The sequence below is a fragment of the Lampetra fluviatilis genome, chromosome 18 (assembly GCF_964198595.1).
Source record: "Lampetra fluviatilis chromosome 18, kcLamFluv1.1, whole genome shotgun sequence".
In the NCBI taxonomy this organism is placed as follows: domain Eukaryota; kingdom Metazoa; phylum Chordata; class Hyperoartia; order Petromyzontiformes; family Petromyzontidae; genus Lampetra; species Lampetra fluviatilis.
This window is the reverse complement of record NC_136292.1, coordinates 6,459,271-6,479,580: the sequence shown is the minus strand read 5'-3', so window position 1 is coordinate 6,479,580 and position 20,310 is coordinate 6,459,271. Positions and strand designations below refer to the sequence as shown.

Sequence of the window (20,310 nt, the reverse complement as noted above, 5' to 3'; positions counted from 1 at the left end):
CGCTGTTGACCGTCAGCGGGAATCGAAATCGAGCCACTGGCTTCGTAGCGCAGCGCAGTAACCGCGACACCACCGCTGTGCATGGTCAATCACAACTCCCCCCCCCACCACCACCATCACGCCAGCGAGCATACGGAGACGCGCACGCTCTGTTCATCCGATTGGCAAGGGCGGAGGTTGATCGGTGGTGGAAAGACGAACGGAGGTTGTGGTGACCGCCGCTCGTGGCACGTCACTCGATAAATCTGCTCGATGACCCGCCCCCCCTCCATCCCAGCCCCCCCTCCATCCCAGCCTCTACCCGCCCCCCACTCGCGTACACCTGGCCCAGGCCACACACGTCTCGCACAGCTGTGCGTAAGAGCGGTGCACGTCCCTGCACACTTCCTCTCCTTCGCATGGCTGATGTCGACGGACAGAGCAGATGGTCGCGTCAGGAGGAGCAGAGTAGTGCAATCGCTGTGATCATGACTCCTTGGTATAGATCTCTGTGTTAGTCCATGGGTCTCTACGTGAGCCCATGGTGTGTGGATAGTAATCTATAAATCTTTGTTAGTCCATGGGTCTCTACGTGAGTCCATGGTGCCAGGATGTGAATCTATAGATCTCTCTGTTAGTCCATAGGTCTCTACGTGAGTCCATGGTGTCTGGATGTGAATCTACAGATCTCTGTGTGAGTCCATGGGTCTCTACGTGAGCCCATGGTGTGTGGATGTGAATCTACAGATCTCCGCATGATATTGATGCGCCTTCCGCGCCACGTCGACCCTGCAAAGCAACGGGTTTGTGTACGGTGGACGCGCATCCAAGAAGTGCTGGCCAGGCTCCACACCATCCTGCTTGGCTTGACGAGAGATCTGACGAGATCGGGCGCGTTCCGAGCGAATTGTTCATTGGGGATGCGCGCCCGCGGGTGCATGTGTGTGTGTACATGTGAGGAGCGGTGGTGTAGCGGTTAGCACGCTGTGCTACGAACCTGGCGACCCGAGTTCGATTCCCGCTCACGGCCAACACCCAGTGACGATTATCTGAACCGGTCCTGGGCCCTCCCCTAGCTCGACTCGGCCTCAAATGAGTACCCGGTGCGGTGTGTAAACATCGCCACTGGGGAGACAAAGGCGGTCGGGCGTGGTGCTGGCCACCCACCCTCTCGTGTACCGTTCCGGCCTTCATAGGGGAATCTTTGTCTTTGTACATGCACCCCCCCCCCCCCCCCCCATAATGAGGAGCAGTGGCCCTTGTCGTGCAAAACCCCACCCCCCATCCCATTTAGAGGCACTTTCATCATCCGTGGAATATTCGTCTCTGTAATTGCGCCAATATTCATCCGTGGCAAATGGAGCAATTGCACAGACGCGGGGAACACAGCCCGATTCCTACGGAACGGCGGGGCGGAGGAGCCCGAGAATCGGACAGCTCTTCCGACACGTGACGCGTTTGCGCGCTACCACGTCCGACGTTTCGCTCCGCGGGGCGCTGGGAGCTTCTGCAGGAACTCGGGCACGCGCGGGGACAAGCCCGGACTGACGCACATCAGAGAGTTATCAGGTTGCGCCCCCCCCCACCCCACGCGAGTAGATTTCCCCCGAAGGTGCCTCATGTATTACCGCGTCCTAGAATAGCCACTGCTTGAAAGCGCAAATGGAGGGTGCACTTACTCTTGAAACAAAGACCAAAGTCCCTGGCACAAAATCCCGAAACGCTCCCATCCCCCCCCCTCGACCTCATTTTAAGACATCAATCTATAAATAGACCATAGGACACAGAACAATGACTGGCCGCTGGTGTGTTTGGAGATGTACGTAAAAAAAAAACCTACACTTATCCTGGGCCCAGATCAAAAGCAATGCGGGGTGAAAAACCAAATCTCGCTGCTGATTAAAAGTGTGGTGGTCGTTTAATGAGGCTCGGGATCTCAGCAGCAAAGCTTCAAATGCAACCTCTTCTCTGCCCCCCCCCCCCCCCCGATATTGCCGCGAAGTGCTGCAGCTGGGGCAAGCATTTCGATATTATCGTTACCATCAGACAAACAGCCATGGTCAATCCACCGTTAGATGAAGCCCCCCCCCCCTCCACCCAAAGTTGAGTATTTGGCTGCTAAAAATGTCCACGTGATGAGATCAGCCACTTCGTTCGTTGAGCGAGCATTTGTGATAGCCAGGTCGCTTATTACCTGGTACAATAAAAAAAACCCACAAATATCTCGCGATGACACGTGGCTGGCCGCCTGCACGCAAACCGTTACACCATCGCTCCGTCTCCTCGGTTGTGCGAGGCCACTCCGACCTCGGATGGACGGGGCCGTCTCGGACGCGTTCCCCCTCCCTGCGGCTGCCACTCCCGTCGCGACTCACGATCCATCCGTCATCGTCCCTGCGAGCCGCGGCGTGTCCTGCGCCCAAGCACGATGGACTCGTCTGTCTTGCTGACAGCCAGAACGATGCCATTAGCCTGCGAGTGTTCTCCAATCCAGCCATTCATTCCACCCCCTTTTCTCCGTCTCTCATTCCGAATGCGAGCAAACGCATCTTTTCCCATTTTTCTTTATCGCAGCACTTATCGTTTCGTTTGTTTCCCGCTTTCTTTGGTAATGATCGTGTTGTTTTCCGATCCATGTCGCAGCTGGCAGTACGGTAATCATTTATTGACATTTCTATGCGAGGCCTTTTGGTCAAACGTTCAATTAAAACAAAAACGCAAGTCACGTGCTCGTAATGTCATCATGCCCAACATTTGTTCGAGTTTTGTATTGAACTCGGCACAGCCGGGTTTAACCCAACAGCGTTGGCGGTGAGGGGGGCACCGACAGTGGTCGTGCAACGGACAGACTTACCCCTGCCATATGAATGAGGAATGTCCACCCCTGCCTCAGGGCTGCAAAGAGGAGATGAGTACCATCCATCTCAATGTGTATTTGAGCAGGAAATTACTGACTTTTTATTTAGTTTAACGTTTGCTTTTGAGCCGATATCGAATTGCTTCACTGCTATCGTTTGTTCTGCTTTTGTCATTTGTGGCGACCCAGGTCACTCCTGAATATGACTCCTCCTGGTCCCTAGAGCACTCACCTCGTTCATCTTCCTCCTCGAATCCCTCCACCGGAATAAACTTCCCATATATGTGAAGCAGCACTGCCCATAGACTCAGCACTGCCCATAGACTCAGCACTGCCCATAGACTCAGCACTGCCCATAGACTCAGCACTGCCCATAGACTCAGCACTGCCCATAGACTCAGCACTGCCCATAGACTCAGCACTGCCCATAGACTCAGCACTGCCCATAGACTCACCACTGCCCATAGACTCAGCACTGCCCCAGACTCAGTACTGCCCCATAGACTCAGCACTGCCCATAGACTCACCACTGCACCATAGACTCACCACTGCCCATAGACTCATCACTGCCCATAGACTCATCATTGCCCATAGACTCAGCACTGCCCATAGACTCAGCACTGCCCCAGACTCAGCACTACTCATAGACTCAGCACTGCCCATAGACTCACCACTGCCCATAGACTCAGCACTGCCCATAGACTCAGCACTGCCCATAGACTCAACACTGCCCATAGACTCAGTACTGCCCCATAGACTCAGCACTGCCCATAGACTCACCACTGCACCATAGACTCACCACTGCCCATAGACTCATCACTGCCCATAGACTCAACACTGTCCATAGACTCATCATTGCCCATAGACTCAGCACTGCCCATAGACTCAGCACTGCACAAAATACTCAATACTGCCCCCAGACTCAGCACTGACCATAGACTCAGCACTACCCCTGTACGTTGAGCAGTCGAACTCCTTAACCTCCTTCCATTCCTCTCTTAAAGCAACGCCTCTTTTTTGTTGCCCATTCTCTTCCTCTTCCCTCCCTTCGCCCCTCCACTCCTTCCCGTCCCTCCCCTAAAGCCCTTTCACGATCCCCAAGTGACTCCTCTATCGCTGCCAATCATTCCTCAATACCTTGTAGCACTGCCCAAGTCAACTGGGAACGGCTTTATTTTGGTGATTTCGAAAAGTGTATTGGTTTAGCCATGTTTGTTGGTTGTTTGACTTGCATCCCACTGGGATTTTTGCACACAGCGTTGGTGTACGGTGTTTTTTCTGCAATATTTTGCTGTCTTTTCTTGGATTTTCTGTTTGCACTCAGTCACATAATCACTTTAAGATGCTTTTTGTCCATGTTTTTGTTTTTTGTTTGTTGCGTTTGCACCCGATTCAAGAGCCGAATGGCTCACAGGGCTATACCTAATAAATTAACTTGAACTACACCATTGCATTCTGTGTCACCGCTTTGTAAGTTGTGTCAGAGCGCCTTGAGGGAAGGGGCTCTTTAAATATGAATTAGATTAATACAAAATTACTTTAAATGCCCTTAGGTGTTGGTATTGGACCCCCTTTAAACAAGGTCACAAGCACAGAGTTGACTGGACTCACCATGGGGTTGCTGCCACTGTGTTGCAAGTGGCCGAGCGTTCCTGGCCCAACCCGCGAGATCACGGCTCGGCAAGCCTGCGGTTCCGGAGCTGCATGCGGTGGCTCTTTAAGGAACTGCTTCGTGACACGTTACTCATTAAAGACCGCCCCGTCTCATATTCACGTGCAATGCGGCTCTTGAAATATTGAGTATTTTTTTTTACCGATTTCGGAAAATTGGTTGGCCGACCCATGTGCTGGATTAACAAGGCACGCGCGTGTGTGCGCGTGCGTGCATGTGCGTGTGTGCGCACATGGCGTCGTGAGATCGCATCTCCTACAACGACGCTAATAAATTCACGATCTTCTCAAAAACCATCTCCCCTTTCCCCCATCGCCGGCTTTTCCGCCGAGCGTCCACATCGCCAAACGCAGCACTTACAGGTGATTTGAACGCTCCCGCCACCTTCCACGGGAAAAAAAAACGTCAAGGGAGCAATGTGCCGGTGCGATGAAAACGAATTTCAGATTACGCGCACATACTGACAATGAACATCGGGGTTAATCGCCACCTCGGCACGCGAGCTCACTTCGTTTTTGTTAAAGCTATGGGCAACGTTGCAGAGAATGCTCGGAATACGTGTGGCTTTATTCTATATTTAATCAATGCGTGTTTCAATTAGACAGGCGAGAGCCCATTGGGATTAATTTGTTTTAAGATGACGCATATTTTGTACACATGTAATTGTGTGTCCGTCTGTGCGAGGGTGTGTGTGTGATTGCGTATATGCGATTGTGTGTGAGGTTGTGTGTGAGGTTGTGTGTGAGGTTGTGTGTGTGTGATTCTCTGTCTGCGCGAGTCTGTGTGTGATTGTGTATATGTGGGGAGCGGTGGTGCAGTGATCAGCGCGCTGCGCTATAAACCCGGTGACACGAGTTACATTCCCGCTCACGGCCAACATTACTGACCATTATCTGAATAGGTCCTGAGCCTTCTCCCCTAGGTCGACTCGGCCTCAAATAAGTATCTGGTGCAATGTGTAAAACATCGCTACTGGGGAGACAGATGTGGCCGGGCGTGGTGCTGGCCACCCACCCCCTCGCATGCTGTGCCGGCCTTCATCGGTGCTCGCTAAGGGCACTTGCCCCAAAAGTCTGTGAAAGTTATACAGGGGATCTTTGTCTTGTGCCCGTGTGTGTATGTATGCCCTAATGTGTATTGTGCCAGAGTAGGGAGCGGAGGCACAGCAGTTAGCGCACTGAGCTATGAACCGGGCCACCTGAGTTCGACTCTCGTCCACTGCTAATACCAGCGGTGAGCCTCTGCCTTCACCAACCCGCACTGACCAGCACGGTGAAGTATAGTCATGACCCACACGGTGTGAGGCCTTCATCCAGCAGTAGACTGGCAAGGGTTACGTAAATGATCAACATACCAATTCTGCGTAAACTGCTGAGGATCATTCGGTCCCTAAGAGGAGGGTCAGTGTCACGCCTCTCCTGGTCGTTGGTGTCTGCCTTGCGTTTTGGTATTCGGTCTTGGAGCTCTGCACTTTTCAATCTAGATTGAACACTCATTTCTTCAGTACTGCTTTTTGTGTTTAAAATAGTTTTACTTCCCCCCCCTCCCGTAAATCCGATGAGCGCGGCTGGGCTACGTAGGGCACGGCAGAAGTTCAACGTGCACCAACAACTGTGAGAATTCGGTCTTGGAGCTCTGCACTTTTCAATCTAGATTGAACACGCATTTCTTCAGTACTGCTTTTTGTGTTTAAAATAGTTTTCCTTCCCCCCCCCCCCCGTAAATCCGATGAGCGCGGCTGGGCTACGTAGGGCACGGCAGAAGTTCAACGTGCACCAACAACTGTGAGAATTTCTATGGAGAAGCATGAACTTGGCGGGTTTGCGAACCGAGCGAACGTGCGTTATTAGTTCAGCGATCCCGCAAAGGGCACGGCGTGCAGAAGGAGGCCAAGGTGCCAACGCACCCCCCCCCCCCACCTCCTGTAACCGAACGAACCTCCTCCCCCTCCGCCGTTCGCCACCACGATGGCGTCGGGAACGCGGTTGCGTGAGTTTGGCGTGGCCTGCTACAAAAGGACGGACGGAGACCCCGCCGACAGTCGGAATGTGCACCACCCAACCTCAAGGATAAGCCGTGGCATAGAAACAAAACAAACAAAACATTACAGGGGCATATGAGTGTGCAGTGGAGATTTGTGATTTGTGGTCCTCTTTGGGGGCATTACAGTCTGCAGCATAATTCAATATATTAAGAAGCTTAGCATCGAGAGTCTGTGCATGCATCAGCCTCGATTTGCATAAATCCGTATTCACCACATCTCAGTTTCATCAATGTTTTTTTAGTTTAAGTATTAAATCAGTGCACAGGCTGCAACACACACACACACACATTAGGTTACACAACACCAGGGGGCCGCGCAGGGTTACGCAACACAAGATGTAATCCCGCGCGCGTGTGTGTGTGTGTACGAACTGTGTCGAGGTGACACAGCAGTCAGAGCACCGCACTCGGAATTCGGTGACCCCGAGTTCCACGTCCAGCCACGGCTAACGTCGGAATCAGAATATGTATTTGTACTTGAGGAAGCCGATGAGCTGTAAAGCTCTTTTTGTTACAGATGTCCAGAACGTTACAACAACCATCATATGGCAAACTTTGGGCGCCACGGTGGCGAGGAGATGTTAACTACCTCGCCTGGTATACAGGAGGTCGTGGGTTCGACCCCGACCTTGACGCCTGTTGAATATCTGGCGTTTGCGTGTCTCTCTCCCCGTGGCCGTGTGGATTTTTCTCAAGGTCCTCCGGTTTTTCCCTCTACATTTAGAATCAACATCACGCGATTAGAGTATTTGGCTGCTGTACATTTCCACTCGACGATAAGCCACTTCTCGTTGGGCTCTCATTTGTGGCCAAGGTTCCTTCTGAAAAATATCTCTATAGCTCAGTGGGCTTTACCGTGTAAAATGAAAATCGTCGTTGTTATAGTTTAATACAAAACACGATGGGAGTCCAAAGTATAGGCAAGGTAAGCAAAACACAAAAAAAAGCAATTTTTTATTTTAGCAGCTCAAGCCCACTGAGCTGTCAGCTTCTCTTCCAGAAGCGACCACAAATGATAGCTCAACGAAGTGGCTTATCACGTGGACATTGATAGCAGCCAAATGAATGTCTATGGCGACCGATTGAGATCCGAACCGGTCCTCCACACACCCTCAACCCCCCCCCCCTCTTTCACCAACTTGTGACCATAGTGGTGAAGTATGGTAAAACAATCCCCAACGATTGACATGGTGTGTGGTGTAGGGCCTCTATCCGATCATCCAGCAGTGGATTGACAGATCGGTTGTAAGTGAAGGTGTTTAGTTGTTGCGTAGTGGGAGGGCTGTGGACCATGCCGAACTACGCTCAGACGCGGCACGGGGAGATCTCTTTCTCTCTCTCTGTTGCTCCGTCTGTCTCTCTCTGTCCCTCTCTCTGGCCCTCTGTCTCTGTGTGTCTCTCTCTGTGTCTGTCTCTTTCTGTCTCTGTGTGACGTCGTACAAGCTGTTATATAAATGGAGGTATTGGCGGTACACTGGTGCAGCATAAAACACCGGGTCCTCATAAAAGTCCAAATGTCGAAATTTGAACCGACATTTCTCCTCCGACAACTGATGTTGACGCACCACCCCGGGGTTGCGAATCGCGGGAAAATAGATGAATTAATTAATTACTGTGAAAAAATTTGCTTTTGAAAATATATACACCATGCATCACGGATGTACCGCAAATACATTAAAATGTAAAATCAAAGAATCGCCAAACTGCGACTGTGGCGAAGCCAATGGCAGAGCCAGGATTTTCAGGTAGCGGGGGCAACCCCTCCAGCAATGACAAATGATAGAGGAGTTGTTAGTAAATAAGGACTTGTTTTTTTTATTCGACGCGTGTGCGGCGATGGCGCAGCCATCGATCGAGGGTCGAATTCGAATCGTGTGTGATCGGCATCGTGCTCGCTGAAGGTGTTTGCCTTCAGGGAAGTCATGTGCTGGATACGCAACTGCACACAATTCTGTGAGTCACTTATAACTGCTTTGCCGTTACTTTTTGCCAATTATGGACTCAAACTATTGTCCTATCATCTCATAAAGTCCCTGGCACGTAATAATATGCTGCAATCCCTACAGCGTCGACTGCTGCCTTTGGATTGGTTGAAGGACCTTAACGTTCAACTATGACGTCATCGACACAAACCGTTGCTTCCCCCAACCCCACCCCCCACCCCCAACCCCAACCCCACCCCCCACCCATGCCAGACGAAAGGAGGAGGAGGAGGAGAAGAAGAGTTAACGCAGCAAAGGTCATGTTGGAAGTGAAGGGGTGGGGGGGGCGTCGAGTGACGACTGCGTCGACAGAGCCGAAGTTGGGCGAGAATCGACCGAGACGGCTCGGACGTGTGGCCAGAAAGGCGGGTGGACGATGGTGACAAGAAAGTTCAGAGGGAAAGGAGAAAGAAGATGGGAGATTGAAGAGGAGGCGGCAGAAAGTTGCTGTCAACAACAACGACGACGAGGGAGCACTGTGGGGTTACCGAGCGGGCGGTGCCGATGGATCGAATGCGACGACTCCTCTCGCTCCACGCGTGGCGGCGTTCACGCCGTGACGCGTCCTCGCTACGACGCCGTTCTTCTATTCGGGAGCAACTTTTCGCACAACGCGGAACTAATTTTTCTTCAGAGCTGCGTCTTGTGTGTGTTTAGTTTGTTGTCCTTTGCCCGCACCTACGACGAGTAGGGTTGGGCTACGTGCGGTGCGAAAGAAGTTCGACTTGCACGCATAACTGTACGGCACGCAGTCTAGACCGAGATAAAACAGCGGGCAAAGCTTATTCTTTTTTTTATGTCGCTTTATATTAAAATTAGAGCATGCCGAGTAATCAGATGGCGCTTCGGTTAGCCGACATACAAGGCAATGGGCGCAGTTCTTGATAGCATTGCGTGCACTGTACGCCGAGAGATGAATACATTCCGGGTGGATTATTTTGAGAGCGGAAAATAAAATCCGCGCCAATTTTTGATGAAACGGGGGCCCACGACGGCTTGCGAAGGACGTCCTCCATTGTACCATTTCCCACGTTTCAAACGACCGATCCTCGAATTCCAAATCGGCCTCTTTCACCATCTCATCTCTGCGTTACGGCCATCAAAGCCTATCGTCAGTTCTGAAGAAGACAGCAGCTGACAATGTGCGTGCTGCTGTACATAACGTGGCGTCCTTGCTGCACTAAGACTTCGTCTCGCCCCACACCGCTATCCGTTCTGATTTGACACCTGTGACAAAGAGACAAAGATCCCCCGTGTCTCAACCTAACAGACTGTTGGGGCAAGTGCTGTTAGCGAACACCTATGAAGGCCGACACGGCACACGAGGTGGTGGGTGGCCACCACCACGCCTGGCTGTCGTTATCTCCAAAGTGGCGATGTTTACACACCACTAGTATGGGGTTTTCTTGTTTTTGGCTTCGATATAAATGCGTCGTTAAACCCGCCACCACCCGGACACAGCCAATTAGTAAGGGTTGTCACGTAAACAGAATATGACAATTCGTCACTAATACAGCACTAGTGTGTAGTAGTGTAGTGTATAGTGTAGTGTACTAGTACAGCACACCGGTGTGTTGCAGAACAAATCACCAAATTTACAATCTGAGTTCGGCGTTTCGCCAGTTATTACAACCAGCTTCATCAGGCGACAGGCGGTGGCGGGTTTAACGACACATTTATATTTACGCGATCTAACCTAAAAAAAAACACCTAGATTATGGATATTGGTCGAGAAAGCCGACGTGTTTACACAGCACATCAGGTACTCATTTGAGGCTGAGTCGACCGAGGGGAGGCCAAGGTCCGATTCAGATAATTATGATCACCGGTGTTGTCCGCGAGCGGGAATCGAACTCGGTTCACCGGGCTAATAGCGCAACGCGTTAACCGTGACACCACCGCATCCCACAGACACACAAATTGGTCTTGCACATGTCACTTCGCAAACATTTCCTAAAGTTTTCCACGTCGCAAGAAATTACGCCACCGATAAAAAACGCCGCTTTCTTTTTAGCATCCAAAAAAGCTGCGTCGCACGAAGACGCAGCACATCCTTACAAAATGTAAATTGTGGAAAAATATATACGAAAATTGTGCTGGAAAATGCAATATTTGAAACGTTTTCATATAAAACTCATCCGTATTATATGGCGCGCACACGGTTTCATTTTAAATGGGGCGCAAACTTTTTACAAATCAATGTACTGTTTTCCCCAGCATGATACGAAATATTGAAGCACATTTATTTATTTATTAAATAGGCTAAAGCAAAGCATGCACGGCAAAATAAGTTAGAAACTTAGCATCGTGAAAATCCATATTAATCGTGACTAGAAAAATTATGGGAATGCCCCATAACCACATCAGAATATCAACAACAGGCCAGTGCTTACCACCTCTCAATAGCTGGAAAATTAAAAACACGAGCCACAGTAGTAGTGCGACTGTGGGCATGCAGCCCACACTACGGATCATATAGTAAACCACTGTCGTCTGCGCTCCTTCATTGCAGGAGGAACAGCAACATTTCACGAACTCGACATTGGCATCTCGCTCCTGAACCACATCACTGCCATCATCTCCAAGAAGATTATAGACTGGGAATGGTTCGATAGCCAACCATGCAAACTGAAACTTTTTATTTTATTTTACCAGGAAAGGCCCACTGAGCTATGTAGCTCTTATTTTTTTGGAAGCGACCTGGCCACAAATGATAGCTCAACTACGTGGATTATCACGTGGGAATTTATAGGAGCCAAATACTCTAAAGGCATGTTTCTAAATGTGGAGGGAAAACCTGGAGGACCCGGAGAAATATACACGCAGCCATGGGGAGAACACGCAAACTCCAAATATACAGGTATTAACACTTGGGATCTAACCCACGACCTCCTGTGCACAAGCCCAGGGAGTTAACCAGTTAATCAGTGCCTGCTGCGTCTCAACACAGCTCTTTACGCACACACAAACAAATCTTCAGCGACACAGAGCGACTAGCCAGCCAGACCTCCGGCCAGGTACCCCCATCGTGCCCCCTTGTGAAATGTATTTGCCAACATTGCACAAAGTTAGATAAGGAAATGTGGGTTCTTTATTCTGCACGGATCTATATGTGGGTAAGCAATCACACTTGAGCAACGAATCAATGTTCTACAGCTGCAGAATACGGCCCTGTTGAAATACTCCCACTTATACAACGGAAACTTGGCAACCCATTCAAGAAAACAATTGTAAGCGTTTGATCATGCAAAGGAGGTACAATTTATACCATTAATATAATACGGCCAATTCTCGATCCACCAACGGATGAAGACTGAGCACACTTTGCCAGGCTTGTCAGTGCAGGTTGGTGGAGGAGGGGGAAGGAGGAAGGTTTCTGATATCACTTGCCCTTAAGATGAGCCGTGTCCAGGTATCGAACGCGGGTTGCCGGAATCGTAGTGCAGTGCACCGCCGCTCCACTCTCCATTTCGCCCTCCCCTGCCCACTCGGGCTGAACGATGAATCGATTTCAAATCGAAACTGCTATTTGAAATAATGCAATCAGCCAATCGCAAAGGCTGCGATTTTATGCGATTTGAAAGTCCTATTACTTTCTTATTGGAATAGGTTTATTATTTAGTATAATGACTTAATTGATTTAACATCACAACTTTTTTATGTTTGATTGTTCTATTTCAATTAATTTTTTTTAATAAATACATGTTGGAAGCAATTCATATCTATTAAGTTCTCATCCTTTCATTAGAATAGCAGTTCATATTTAGATGGTATCATGTGGTAATACTCCATCACATGTTTTAAATCTATTACACAGTGAATATTAAACTGAAGCTTGACTTTAAAAAATTTTAATCGCAAATCAAATTGCAATCGCAATATCTGTCAGAAAAATCGCAATTAGATATTTTCCCCAAATCGTTCAGCCCTCCTGCCCACCCCTTATTTCCATAAACCACATTTTTTAAATTACGGGAACCCAAATTAATCTATAACCAATAACATTTAAAGTCTAAATAAAATACTTTCAATTATTCTCAGGGTGGCCGCAACTCGTTTCGACATAACGTGATTAATAGCAGCAACACAAATTTCAAGGCAAGACTCTCAGTGTGTGGCCACATGCACACTGCTGACTGCTCCTGCCAAGCTGCACTCAAATCCTAGCCTCGCAGAGTTTAATGGGAACAATTTACAAGGAATGCTACATCACTCGAGAATTCTTAATTTCAACACTCACCCGCTGCCCCGTGTAGATTGCGGGCCTATTCACCGCAGCTTTCTCTAAACCTCGTATGCAACGTGCACGTTACAGCCCTCTCATCAAATCCACTGCTGGATGAGGGCCTCCCCCCGGGGCCATGGGGGGGGGGGGGGGGGGGTTATCCGACTGGCCTTCTCTGGTCAGTGGCAGGTCGGTCAAAATGGTGAGCGCAGACGTCAGAGCGTGGCACAGTACAAAAAAAACACAACGTGATGCACTGCCCTCCACGCAATTCTACCGAGCGTCCTGGCGACTCTCCAGGCACGAGCCTGCTTAGCCGCCGAGATCCGACGAGATGGTGGTGTAGGGGGGGGTGGGGTGCGCATTCCGGGTGACTTTGGTCGTAGGCTTCCGACAAGCACGCAACGCGCAATGAAGCGAGAGTGATGAAGGGTGAATACAATTTTCGTATTAAATATTCATTTGCCCCAGTTGTTTTTTTGCGTTGGGCACGCCAACAACGTGCGCGCAATTCCACGCACGATCTTAAAAGCATAGCTTGTCAACCGATATGGTTTACCCGTATTCTTGTACAGGGAAACTGAGTTTTTCAGGTCCTTACGGCGTATGGCCGTTTCAATATGGGAAGTTGTAGGATGAACGTTGAGATTTATAAGACCAATAAGGTCTGAATTGGTCTGTAATAAGGTAGGCACTGGTAAGGGGTTGTCAGGTAGTGTAGTCGGGTCTTGTATAGTGCAGTGAATAGTGTAGTGTGAAGTCGTATAGTGTAAAGTAGTGTATAGTGTAGTGCATAGTGTAATCTGTAGAAGTGTCGTGTATAGTAGTGTATAGTAATGTAGAGTGCAATGTGTAGTAGTGTAGTGGACAGTGTAGTGTATAGTAGTGCGGCGTATAGTGTCGTGTGTAGGAGTGTAATGTGTAGTGTAGTGTACAGTGTCGTGTATAGTGTAGTGTATAGGGTGAACGTTGAGATCTATAAGGGCACGGGGTGACCAATAAGGTCTGAATTGGTCTGTAATGAGGTAGGGCACTGGTAAGGGGTTGATGGTGGGTGGCCGTAATTTGCAAGACGACGCGATGGCAAGCGGGTTTTCGCTTGCCGTCGGAAGTCGTGATTTTATTTTTTGAGACTCGATTCGGGTGCCACTCACCGTCATGAACACTGAGGCCAGCAGCAGGATGACGGAGTAGACGAGACCCCGGCTGTTGATGGCCACCTGAGAAGGAAACAAAAGGGGAGGTGAAAAAAAACCCCAACATCACTGCCACCATGAAAGAGATTTAACGGTGAATAACGAACAGTCGACATCAAACGCAACGATTATCCAAATTGTACGTGGAAGATCAGACCGAGATGAAAGATAACGCTATGGCCGACCGTTACATGTAAAATATATATAAATATAACGGTATGGCATTCCATAAAACATTAAAACAATTTTTTTTTACCAAATAAGTAGTTTTGTGTGCAGTGAATGTTGCCTTTTTCAGCATGGATTATTTCACGAGCAGACTGGGGCTGCATTTTTACAAATAGATACAGTGGCAAAGCGGCATATTTCACATTTGAAATGGAAACATTGTGAAGACATACATGGCTTTCACAAACACAATATTTCTTCATATCTTGAATATTATCTGGCTCAATAAAAACACTTTTGCCGACGGCATGGGATGTGCTGCATTCATAGTGGGGCCTTACGTTTGGTCTGTGAGCGAAGATATTTAGCTTTTATTCATATATACACACACAATTTAAAATGTGGAAAAAAACTATATTGGTAATTCATTTCACAATTTGTTTTCGTCGTCAAATTCAACAGGGACTGTAAAAATGGAGATACTGAGGGTGAAATCACGTGTGTTTTTTATTTACCACATCTGTCACTGCTAACACTGCCGGGTAGCAGTAACAGATCAAATAGACCAATATTGCAACGGCCCTCGTTGAGCAGAGGTTTTCACGGCCGTGCCGTGCACCCTCCTCTCCAAATAATTTTCACCTTCTACCGCGTGTCGTTGGGAACAATGTTCGATCCATCGAGATTACCAAACACTTGAACCCGGCTAGCGCGACCTTCTGACCATAGCCCGTGGTGAACCCATTCGTGCTGCTTGGGCGGACAGAGGCGGTGGGAGAGGGGGGGGGGGCGGTGATTTAAGGAAACTTGCACCGTTGTTTCAAACTCCGCGGCGGGAGGTGGCATCGAGCGGGCGACCTGCGTATTTACGGGGTGGCGCTGACCGTTCTACCGCGACGGCGGCAATTCCGCTAATTCCACCGTGCGACGATCGGAACTCAACCTCCGCACTCCGCAGCACGCGGTGTTCGCGACGGGGCGTGCGCGTCGGTCTTCCGCAGTTAGTGCACGCGCGTCAACTGGCTGCCCGTTGGCACCCGTGCGGTGTTTGTCGGCGGTTTGGGGCTGGCCAACACGGCCCGGTGGGGGAGCGCATTCGCCGCTTGTTTGCGGAGGTTGTTGGTTCGGATTTGCCGGGCCGCCCAGGTTGTGCTCACCGTTTAAAAACATATATGTAGGCTACGTGACGTCTGCTTTGCAGTGGGAGTTAATCATCCCGTGACGTCGTTCGCAAGGGCAGACCGCTGCGTGCCGATGTTACGGTTCAAATTTGCCCAATCTGGGAGAAAAAAAATACCCTGGAATTTACTCATTTGGAAGATACGTAGCAATCGTCACCAACTACTACAGGGACCCTCCTGAAAAAATAGTTACGAGCCTGGGGAGATGCCTTACTGGGTTAACAAGTATAACATAATGCATAAAAAAATATATATAATGGTATGGCGGAATGGCGCACAGGCCAAGCAGCTCACGGTGAACAAGCTCGCGACGATGACTCACGCACCGGCTCAGCCTCGCCACACCGCCCACAACCACCTCCCTCACCCATCATCTCCGCTTCTCTCCACAGACATTTCATTTAATGCAACCCTTGCCTGTACCCCCACCCCCCCGGTTTCAGCCCCGCCGCCATTATTTATGCAGGAATTGTGGCATCCTCGCTCCGTAATTGGACGCGGGGAGGAGGGCCACAGATACTCAGCAGTGCATTTCCATTTACCCTGCCAAGCCACCGGCTTACAGCGACTTGTGCTTGGAGTCGCCACAGAGCTAATCTCACGCCTCTCTGAAGACACGTGGGCGTCAAAAACGTGAGGGCAGTGCACAGGTTAGCACACGCACAGGTGCGCGCGCACAGGGGCGCGCGCACAGGCACGCGCGCACAGGCACGCACGCACAGGTACGCGTGCACAGGTACGCGTGCACAGGTGCGCGTGCACAGGTACGCGTGCACAGGTACGCGTGCACAGGTACGCGTGCATAGGTACGCATCCACAGGTGCACATGCACAGGTACACGTGCACAGGTACGCATGCACAGGTACGCACGCACAGGTACGCACGCACAGGTACGCATGCACAGGTACGCACGCACAGGTACGCACGCACAGGGACACATGCAAAGGGACGCGCGCGCGCATCCTGCCAGGTGGCTCAGCGCAAGAGAAAGCGGCTCGCAATCGGGGGGGTTGCAAGTTCAAATTCTGGCTGGTTGGACGTTGATTTCTCATCCTTGGGTAAGAAGTCAACGGTGAATATCTTAGAGGCAGACTCGCCCCTGCCAAAGGAATGTGGAATTCCCACCACCGGATGCAGGCACCGCCTTAATAACGGTCCCTAGAGCAGGAAATAATTTTGAAGCTATTTGTTGGAGAGCAGTAGCTGGATATAAGCACACAAAGGCCATCACCAAGTAAGCAAATGAAATAAACAAATTATTTGGTGATGCTTCTGCGTTGGCAGTGGTGCACAGACATTATTAACAAAAAAACACACCGCATCCATCAAATAGTTCACATGCTATGAAAAAGGGCCATTGCCCTTAAAGTCGCCTATTATATACTTTTCCTTTTAAGGCCACACAGTGTTATTGACGAACGTGTTGATTTGATATTTATTTGAGAACTGTGCTTACAGCCAACTTCGAGGGCACCGGAGGATTCTAAATCTGTGGGCGCGTGCATTTTCTAACCGTCGACGTTTGCAAACTCTTCCTTTGCTCGTGAAGTGTCCCGGCAAGGATGGTGGCTAGTGGGATTGGACGGGGTGGACGGCGGGGTGCCACTGCTCACCGACGGCAGGGGTGGAATGCGCGGAATCGTCTTTGTCAGAAATCGCGTGAAGCTTAAGTAGCCTCCTTGGATTCCAGGTGCTCAGTGCGGGATTTTTATACAAACATTATTGACGTTCTGGGGCCAAGGGGCTCCTTAAAGGGGCCGGGTGGAACTTTACATCGTGCGGCGCCTATCGACCCCACATTGCCGATCGTGGATAAAGCTTTCATCTTCCCCTGGCGCGCACAACCCGTGCACACAACACGCGAGCACAACCCGTGCACAACCCGTGCGCAACACGTGCACACAACACGTGCACACAACACGTGCACACAACACGTGCACACAACACGTGCACAACACGTGCACACAACACGTGCACACAACACGTGCACACAACACGCGCACACAATACGCGCACACAACCCGTGGGCGCAACTTGCACGCACAACACGCGCGCACAACGCACGCGCACAAACACACAAAACACACGCACATGATACGTGCACACAACGCGCACGCACGACACACGAACACACAAAACACACGCGCGCGCGACACGCGGGCGCGTGCGATCAGCGGTTCAGCACAATTCCTCCGGAATCTCAGAATTCAACGGACATGGGGCTTGGGGCTCAAAGCGTCGTAGCATCGAACGTTTGGACGTCTCGGGATTCGGTGGCCACGGGGCCCCTGCTTCAGTGGGAAACGTGGCCGGGCGACCGTCAGTTACTGGAGTTGGGGCCTGGGCCATCAAACGTCCACGTGGCCCACCCAGGCTCACACCCTCCTCAGACTGAATACCTGGGTGTTGGACAGCTGTTTTAGCTGAGAATGGACTAAATTACGAACGATTTCTTTTTCTTATTTTATTTTACCAAGTAAGGCCGACTCTGAGCTATGGCAGCTCTTTTTAAGAAGCGACCTGGCCACAAGTGAAAGCTCAACGAAGTGGCTTATCACGTGGAAATGTATAGCGGCCAAATGCTCTAAACGCTTGTTTATAAATGTGGAGGGAAAAGCCGGAGGAACCAGGAGAAATAATATATAACGTCTGTGGGTTACATCACACGTGACCCAGATGAAACGCCGAGCTGTCTGCTCTGCTGATAATTATAGTTTTCGGTACATGTTGGGACTTGCGTTAATGATATAAATTAATTAGTATCGTGGATTCATTTTTTTACCAATTTCTCACTTCAAACAGAGGCTTATGCTGCTTTCAATGAGCTCCCACCTCTTCACAAACACAGCGAGTCGGTGCTGCGAGTTCAAATCCTGATTTGGGGAGTTCACCCAGCCCATCATCTCCTCCTTCCAGGGTCAATAAAATTAGCATCACCTTGGTGTGCGAGGTCAACAGTTGTTGTTCTATAGATAAGACTCGCCACCTGCCATAGTAATGTGGAATTTCCACCGCAGGCTCTGCGGTGGAAATGTCCACTCGAGCAGGCAACCGCAGCGGCGGCGGAGAGCGATCGTCAAGAGCGGCGACGCGAGGCGCTAAACGGAGGCACCCCTCGCTTAGCGTTTTAATTCCGTTGGCGCGCCAGGGGACTTATTTTAGACTCGTGCGAGCCGGGCGCGATAAATGATGATTGAGGTCTCCTTCAGCCCCCACCGGGGTTGCCGTAGCGCCGCCCCCCCCCCCCCCGCGGGGGTTGCTATAGCGCCCCCCTACCGGGGTTGCCATAGCGCCCCCCTACCGGGGTTGCCATAGCGCCCCCCTACCGGGGTTGCCATAGCGCCCCCCTACCGGGGTTGCCATAGCGCCCCCCCCGCGGGGGTTGCCATATCGCCACCCTACCCGGGTTGCCATAGCGCCACCCTACCGGGGTTGCCATAGCGCCCCCCTACCGGGGTTGCCATAGCGCCCCCCCCGCGGGGGTTGCCATAGCGCCCCCCTACCGGGGTTGCCATATCGCCACCCTACCCGGGTTGCCATAGCGCCACCCTACCGGGGTTGCCGTAGTGCCCCCCCGTGAGGCTGGCCTTAGCGCCCCCCCCCCCCCCCAGGGTTGCCGTGACGCCCCCCATGAGGGTTGCCGTAGCGATGTTCATTCTCACCTGGGAGCCGTGATTCACCGCCAGCGTCTGCAGGGCCCAGGGGAAGCCGAGGCCCACGAGGATATCGAAGACGTTGCTCCCGATGGAGTTCGACACGGCCATGTCGCCCAGCCCTGTTGGTGGTGGTGTAGGGCAGCAGGGATAGAGGGGGGGGGGGGGGAGGGGTTAGAGACGGGGGGGGGGAAGGAAGGGGAGCGGAGGAGGCTGGTGCTGGGACACACATTCGTGCACACACACATGCCAAACCGCCACCACCACAGCGACAAAGATCCCCCGTATAGCCTTAACAGACTGTTGGGGCAAGTGCTGTTAAATTTCGATTTAAAGCTTTCGTGACTGCAGGGATTCATCTTCTTGGTTCTTTCGGTAAAGTCACGTAGAAGGGAAGTAATAAAATAATAAAAATAAAACATAATAAAACAATTCTCACTAGTGCTGTTAGCGAGCACCTATTAAGGCTGGAACGTCACACGAGGGGGTGGGTGGCCAGCACCACGCACGACCGCCTTCGTCTCCCGAGTGACGATGTTTACTCACCGCACCAGGTACTCATTTGAGGCTGAGTTGACCTAGGAGATGCCCAGGACTGGTTAAAATAATTCTCACCGGTGTTGGCCATGAGCGGGAATCGAACTCGGGTCGCCGAGTTCACAGCGCAGCATGCTAACCGCTACACCACCGCTCCCCACAGCGACACACACGCACACACGCCGCGTGGTATTAAAACGCCATTCCGAATGCCGGCAGATAATCCATACTAAGTGGGGCACATGTGGCGCTTCTCATCATAGGTGGCACCTCTGGCAGCAACTACACATTACCAGCCCCTGCCACCACCACCACCGCCCCCCCCCTCCTCCCTCGTGCCCCCCTCCCTCAGCACCCGCCCCGGAGCGATCCGGGGGAGGAGAGCGGCGTTCACACAAAATGCTGCTACGAGCAGTTTTGAGATCAGAATTCATTTTGGTGCAGCGCGGCTTGGATTTATGCGGCGTGTAAAATGCGGCCGCATCTCCAGAGGTTGCACGGAAGCAGTTGGGGGCGGGGGGGGGGGTATTGTATAGAGAGAAAGACAGAGAGAGACAGAGAGAGAGGCAGAAGAAAACGGCTGGTGTTAAGCTCACACACGGACATCTGCAGGGGAGTCGACAGCACGGATGGCAGAGGGAAACGAGTTCCAGACGACGGGGAGTATGGAGGAGAATGAGCGACTTCTCACCGAGTGAAGGGGGATGCAGGAGAGTGCATGGAGTGGTGTGAGATGGGAGGGGAGAGGTAGGAGAGTGTGTGGAGGGGAGTGGTGTGAGATGGGAGGGGAGAGGTAGGAGAGTGGGTGGAGGGGAGT

At 51.0% G+C, this 20,310-nt stretch overlaps 1 protein-coding gene across 1 annotated transcript in view; it reads right to left on the bottom strand.

Annotated features, from left to right (window-relative positions):
- The window catches only part of LOC144937132 (sodium/potassium/calcium exchanger 3-like), a 134,440-nt gene that overhangs the window by 12,875 nt on the left and 101,255 nt on the right, over positions 1 to 20,310 (bottom strand). The window contains exons 15-16 of the mRNA XM_078864425.1: positions 18,966 to 19,078; positions 13,913 to 13,978 (exon numbers count right to left, since the gene is read on the bottom strand). Of these exons, the coding sequence (XP_078720551.1) occupies positions 13,913 to 13,978; positions 18,966 to 19,078 (179 nt within the window). The remainder of the gene's footprint in view (positions 1 to 13,912; positions 13,979 to 18,965; positions 19,079 to 20,310) is intronic.